At 46.9% G+C, this 7,133-nt stretch overlaps 1 protein-coding gene across 1 annotated transcript; it reads right to left on the bottom strand.

The window, feature by feature from the left end:
* Nucleotides 1-2,840: 2,840 nt before the first annotated feature.
* LOC149461932 (uncharacterized) lies at nt 2,841-4,663 on the bottom strand. Its single transcript, XM_089677671.1, has one exon. It carries the CDS (start codon nt 4,652-4,654, stop codon nt 3,758-3,760), a length of 897 nt encoding a protein of 298 aa, XP_089533797.1. The 5' UTR covers nt 4,655-4,663; the 3' UTR covers nt 2,841-3,757.
* Nucleotides 4,664-7,133: the final 2,470 nt, after the last annotated feature.

The raw sequence follows: 7,133 nt of genomic DNA on the forward strand, positions 1-7,133 counted from the left end.
TGGGAGAGCTGAAGGAGTGAAGTGAAGTGAACACATGAGATACGTCCTAGGTGTACAGCAGAACCCCATTCTGTCACTGGTAGTGAGGGGGTTGGTGTTCTGCCTCTCTCCTAGTGGTCAGTTCCCCGGAAGTATCTGGGACCAAACCCATGGTAAGGAGATCTCATGTACCTGGCCACATGGTATGGGAGAGCTGAAGGACTAAAGTGAACACATGACATATGTCCTAGGTGCACAGCAGGACCCCATTCTGTCACTGGTAGTGAGGGGGTTGGTGTTCTGCCTATCTCCTAGTGGTCAGTTCCTCAGAAGTATCTGGGACCAAATCCATGGTATGGAGATCTCATGTACCTGGCCACATGGTATGGGAGAGCTGAAGGAGTAAAGTGAAGTGAACACATGAGATACGTCCTAGGTGTACAGGGGGACCCCATTCTGTCACTGGTAGTGAGGGGGTTGGTGTTCTGCCTATCTACTAGTGGTCAGTTCCTCAGAAGTATCTGGGACCAAACCCATGGTACGGAGATCTCATGTACCTGGCCACATGGTATGGGAGAGCTGAAGGAGTAAAGTGAAGGGAACACATGAGATACGTCCTAGGTGTATATCGGGACCCCATTCTGTCACTGGGAGTGAGGGGGTTGGTGTTCTGCCTATCTCCTAGTGGTCAGTTCCCCGGAAGTATCTGGGACCAAACCCATGGTATGGAGATCTCATGTACCTGGCCACATGGTATGGGAGAGCTGAAGGAGTGAAGTGAAGTGAACACATGAGATACATCCTAGGTGTACAGGGGGACCCCATTCTGTCACTGGTAGTGAGGTGGCAGAGGTATCGCTGGGCTGGTGGAGAGAACATGGGCTCAGTGTGTCCCTCCTAATGCTACATACAATGAGGAAGGTGTGTAGTGACATGGGATGTATATTACACAGCTGCACATGGTGTACAACTCATCTGTAAGCCGGGGTTCTGCCTAACCATTGACTTTCACATTAACCCCCACCTGGTCCTGGGCATTGATGAGTGAGCACACGAGAGGAGCAGTACCCCTGCCTGCAGAGCAAGTAACCCCGCCCACAGGGAGCCGGGGAGGATCCTGGGACACAGAAGGTTTTTTACCTTAGAATTCGTTAATGTCAAAGAAAACTTTAGAACCACTATAACCTCTTCACACTGACAGTACACATAAATGCGGCTGGGCCTTGACGCCGAGCAGCCGCGTATTTCAATTTCTGCCTTTTGGTGGGTGGCTTTAGCTTCTTTCTCTGTGCCCTGAGCCTCCATTTCTGCCTTCTTATGTGTGCCCTGAGCCTCCATTTCTGCCTTCTTATGTGTGGCCTGAGCCTCCATTTCTGCGGCCTGAGCCTCCATTTCTGCGACCTGAGCCTCCATTTCTGCGGCCTGAGCCTCCATTTCTGCGACCTGAGCCTCCATTTCTGCGGCCTGAGCCTCCATTTCTGCAGCCTGAGCTTCCATTTCTGTGACCTGAGCCTCCATTTCTGCGGCCTGAGCCTCCATTTCTCCATTGGTCACCAATGTAAGGGACCGCTACACTGACCACTGATATAAGGAGCTTCTTCTCCTAGTGGTCACCAATGTAAGGGACCACTACACTGACCACTGATATAAGGGGGTCCTTCTCCCATTGGTCACCAATGTAAGGGACCACTACACTGACCACTGATATAAGGGGATCCTTCTCCCATTGGTCACCAATGTAAGGGACCACTACACTGACCACTGATATAAGGGGGTCCTTCTCCCATTGGTCACCAATGTAAGGGACCACTACACTGACCACTGATATAAGGGGATCCTTCTCCCATTGGTCACAAATGTAAGGGACCACTACACTGACCACTGATATAAGGGGGTCCTTCTCCCATTGGTCACCAATGTAAGGGACCACTACACTGATCACTGATATAAGGGGTCCTTCTCCCATTGGTCACAAATGTCAGGGACCACTACACTGACCACTGATATAAGGGGTCCTTCTCCCATTGGTCACCAATGTAAGGGACCACTACACTGACCACTTGGGATGATCTCTGGGTTTAGTTGTCGGAGAGTAGGGATGAGACGACAGTACAAACCAAACTTTGCCTGTTCCGGTCCCGTGTTTTGCAGGAGCCGATCATCACATGTAGAAGAGACATTTCTACCACTTCTATATATAACAGCTTCCCGCTGTCACTGGTGCCTGAGGAAGACATGGATGGGTACAGCGGCCACACCCCCAGGAATCAGTGATGTCATTGGGAATCCCTGCCATGTAAGGAAGGGGGCGGGGATAGCAGTGACATCACTGACCAAATATGGTCACTGGTCACATTTTGGTAATAAGGTCCCACCATCCCTGTCCCTTCACTTATGTAGATGATGACAGTTTAGGGAGCTGTCATTGGGCTGGTGCTATTGTCGGGTACTATATACCCCATACTCATTCACATGGGGGGACGGTATATGGGGGCCCCTTGTTATTAAAGGGGGTTCCAGAATCCAATATGACCCCCACCCACAGATCCCCGCAGCCACCAGCCAAGGTGCTATACCTGGGGGAATCCTCCTGGTAAGGTGACCCCCATGTTGTGGACATGTGGCCTGGTATGGATCAGGAGGGGGGGCACACTACAGCCTCCTCTGCACTCTGTATGGTGGGCTGTATATGATATACGGCTGACCCCCGCACTCTGCGCCGTTATTGAAGGGTGTGAGGTGTCACCGAGGAGCAATGTTCTATATTGAAGTTTGCCCTCATTGCACCGACACACACAATAGTTTTTCTTCAATAAATGTTTTATTATAATTTTACATTTAACAAGATTGAAGCATAAAAATCAGGAAATAGTAAAGGAAGAAATCCGATTGGTCAGGAAGATCCCTTGTCTGGAATGTGGGGGCGGAGTCATTATTATTGGTGTACAATACAATACACAACGTGTTCCATTATTATAACAAAGTATTGTAGAAAAGATCCCAACATGGAAAATGGGGGAAAGGAGGAAATAAAGGCGGATATGAAGGGGAATCTGTGTACGGGGAACACCTTAACAATCACCACCATTTTATTCTCCAGGGCCTCTGATGTCACAGAATAGATGTTTGGGGGTTTATCTCATCTTCAGGACCAAAATCTGCATTTTCCCATGTGTGCAAAATCATGCAGAAACAGCTCTGGCAGTGAGAGGGTTAATGTGGGCTATATGGGATCACTCTGCTGGGGTGACATTAGAGCTCCCCCTAGCTGCAGCCTGGTAATAACATTGCTGGGAGGTCTATTCATTTCTCTGCTCCATACTTCCCGTCTTTATAGAAACGTCTCCTGACATTTGGGGGTCTATTCATAGAATGTTTGTATAGCAATTCCCTCAGTGAGAGTTCATGTCCATTCCTCCTGTGTGAATGGGGGAACCAATGTTATTAGGATCACATCTGAGCTGCTGGAATGTCTTCCATTGATGGAAAATACATTGAAAACTTCTCCTGCCATCAATGACCGACCCGGTCCCACACTTCATCCATGTCTTTGGGGACCTCTGATCTCCTTATGGACTGTTTCTTCCATGATGAAGATCAGCCATGGAGTATATCTGAGGTGTATATCAGGGTGTGCTTCTTCCCCACATGAGAGCTGGGATGTCCAGCAACATTCATCTAGAAGACATTTCCCGCACTCAAGGCACTAATACACCTCCAGGGTTGTCTGGGACCCCAGATGTACAGGAAGACAGAACTTCAGTGAGGAACATTTCCCTCACTCAGGACAGGAAAGTGGTTTCTTCCCTTTGTGAGTTCTCTGATGAATGGAAAGATTGAAGTTCCTTGAAAAACATTTCCCACACTCAGAACAGGAATATGGCTTCTCGCCCGTATGAGATCTCTGATGTCTAGAAAAATGGTACTTCTGTGAAAAACATTTCCCACACTCAGGACAGGAATATGGCTTCTCCCCTGTGTGAGATCTCTGATGTTTAGAAAGAATGGACGTCTGTGAAAAACATTTCCCGCAATCAGGACAGGCATATGGCTTTTCCCCTGTGTGAGATCTCTGATGTTTGTAAAGATTAAACTTCTGTGTAAAACATTTTCCACACACATGACAGGAATAAATTACTTCCCCTGTGTGAAGCCTTTCATGTGTGACAAGATGTGATTTTAATCCAAAACATTTCCCACACTCAGGACAGGAATATGGCTTCTCCCCTGTGTGAGATCTCTGATGTGTGTAAAGATGTGACTTCTGTGAAAAGCATTTCCCGCACTCAGAACAGCAATATGGCTTCTCCCCCGTGTGACATCTTTTATGAACTTTAAGATTGTATTTATAATGGAAACATTTCCCGCACTCTGGACAGAAATACGGCTTCTCCCCCGTGTGAGATCTTATATGCAAATTAAGATGAGATTTATAATAGAACCACTTCCCGCACTCAGTACAGGAGAGGCTCTTCCCTGTTGGAAGGCCGGCCCGATCCTGCACAGTCTGAGGTTCCTCAGGATACGAGGAATCCGATGGTCCATCTACACTGGGTGGTGCCGGATGGACATTGGAGGGAGCCGGGTTTTCTCCTGGACTATACTGTGTGATGTCCTCATCTTCTACTTTCCAGTCTGGAGACAAAGTGAGACAATCCTCGGAGGTTTTCCTCATCTCCCGGCCATGGACTAAAATACAAAGACAAAGAGGATTACTAGACAGGAGCTGATTGGTTCCCCCAAACCAGGACTCCGCCCACATCAGGCAGCTTGGTCTCTGAGGAGCTTACAATTCCACCCTCAAGGGAACTAGGAAATGGCTCCTCTGATCTCCTACCAGGTCATTTCTTTATTCATGGACCTTAGTCAGAGAGTGAGGAAACAACCAGAACTGTCTTTTATAGGAGGGACAGTGATGAGGGGATTATAGGACGAGGGTCCCCACCCCCTCTATTACTCATCGCCATCTTCCCAACACAAGAAGTACTGCACTTCCTTATTTAGTCCATGATTTAGTCATGAAGAACAGCGGGGCTGAGCCCCACCAGAGGTCAGAGAGTGAGGATGGGGGGAGAACAACCAAGATGAAGACTGGACTGATCCTGAAGACCACCATCATTGGGGTATTGACTCCTCCCTCATTATCACTTTCTGTTTAACCTCCCTGGCGGTATGATTATTTCAGATTTTTGGTGCTGAAAGCGGTACATTTTTTTGCATGGAAATATGTATTTTTTTTATTGTAGGCTGTAATTTTTAGGAAAAACTCACTGAAATCTGTCCGAACAAGAGTCTAGTAAACATCCCGGGTATGATAAAATTTGAAACACAAAATCATAAATTATAATTTAATAAATAATCATAAAAATAATATAAAAATAATAAAAAATTTAATTCAATAATATAATCAAACCAAAAACACTGAAATGTGAAATATAGCGCCAAGTTCGCACATCACTGAGCTCAGTCGCAGAATCGTTTTCAGTGTCTGATGATGAATTTCCCCCACCAATCATTATCACTCAATTCTGCAAGTGGTTCTGATTTACTATCGCTGTTCTCTAGCTGATCTAAACCGCTTTTGACCTAAAGGGACGCTTTTTGGACGCCATGGACGTTTCTCAGTTTCCAGGCAGAAAGAACAGACAAAATGCAGGCAGGGCGCCGGACAAAGCACTAGGGACAATATGTATGTGAAATTGGTTGAGACAGCAATGTTTTACTATGTAAAATGTAAAAAAAAAAAAATGACATTTTTTAAAATTTTTAAATTTCCCGCCGCCGGCGGCGCCCGTACGTCCCGACGTCACAGGGACAGGACACAGAAGCCGGATGCCGGCATCGGCCGGAGGAGATGGCCGGGGACGCTGCAGGGGACACATCGTGGGAGCGCAGGGTAAGGTAAGTGAAGAACACTTGCCGGAGCAGTGCCGCATGGTATTCCCGAGTGTAGCTCGGGGTTACCGCTTTTGGTACTGAAATGTTACCCCGAGCTACACTCGGGAATACCGCCAGGGAGGTTAAGGGTCCAAAGTTGGAGGATGTTATCACATTATTATCACCATGTAAAAGTCTGTGCTCCAATCACATCATCCGATATAAAATGTCCAGCTGGGAGGAAATGGGTGTAACAAAAGAGAATCCATATTATGTGTATATATAGCAGTGGGGGGAGGGGGAGAGCAGAAGTCAGGAGTATGTAATGTACAACATAGAGTATATAGTGCAGGGGTCAGGAGTATGTAATGTACAACATGGAGTATATAGTGCGGGGGTCAGGAGTATGTAATGTACAACATAGAGTATATAGTGCAGGGGTCAGGAGTATGTAATGTACAACACGGAGTATATAATGCAGGGGTCAGGAGTATGTAATGTACAACATAGAGTATATAGTGCAGGGGTCAGGAGTATGTAATGTACAACATAGAGTATATAGTGCAGGGGTCATTGGTATGTAATGTACAACATAGAGTATATAGTGCAGGGGTCAGGAGGATGTAATGTACATCATAGAGTATATAGTGCAGGGGTCAGGGCTCATAATATTCATATTCAGTAATCAGTGGAAGATTAAATGTTTACTGTAGACAAGTTGCAGAGATCCCACACCGCTGCCTCCCATCTCCTGAGACTGCACTCAGTGACTTGGGTCTGAGACACTACAGACATATCCCTCCACCCGGCACAGCCAGCAGATAACAGAGCAAGGAACCCTGGGAGAAATGTTCTGTCAGAGATCCTAATAGATCTGGACATGAGGAAGGACACCCAAGACACACACCCCAGGTGCCTAGGTCTAGGAACACTTATGGTGAAATGAAATGAAATGAGACATAAATTGTGTCTGCAGCACAGAGAAGGAAGATTATCGGAGAGAAATCCAGGAATACAGGACGGGGAACACAGCTCAGGAAAGTGACCAGGGGATTACAGGCTGATATCACCCAGTCCCCGCCCTACTCTGGACCAATCAGTGAGCAGTATGGGTGGAGGAATGGATTTAGTGTTCATGACCCACCTGTGCTGATCTCTGTAGGAGTGTCCTCCTCTATAAATGTCCCCGTTATTCCATCCTCCTCCATAGACTGCTGATCATCCCTCACATACGCCTCTTCTTCTTCTGCTTTCACCTCAAATTCTATATCGATTGG

The sequence above is a fragment of the Staurois parvus genome, unplaced genomic scaffold, assembly GCF_062004578.1.
Source record: "Staurois parvus isolate SC_StPar_1 unplaced genomic scaffold, SC_StPar_1.0 ptg000191l, whole genome shotgun sequence".
Lineage (NCBI taxonomy): Eukaryota > Metazoa > Chordata > Amphibia > Anura > Ranidae > Staurois > Staurois parvus.

Bases quoted from the DNA above. Each gene is read 5' to 3' on its own strand.
- LOC149461932 (XM_089677671.1), bottom strand. From the start codon at position 4,654: ATGAGGAAAACCTCCGAGGATTGTCTCACTTTGTCTCCAGACTGGAAA.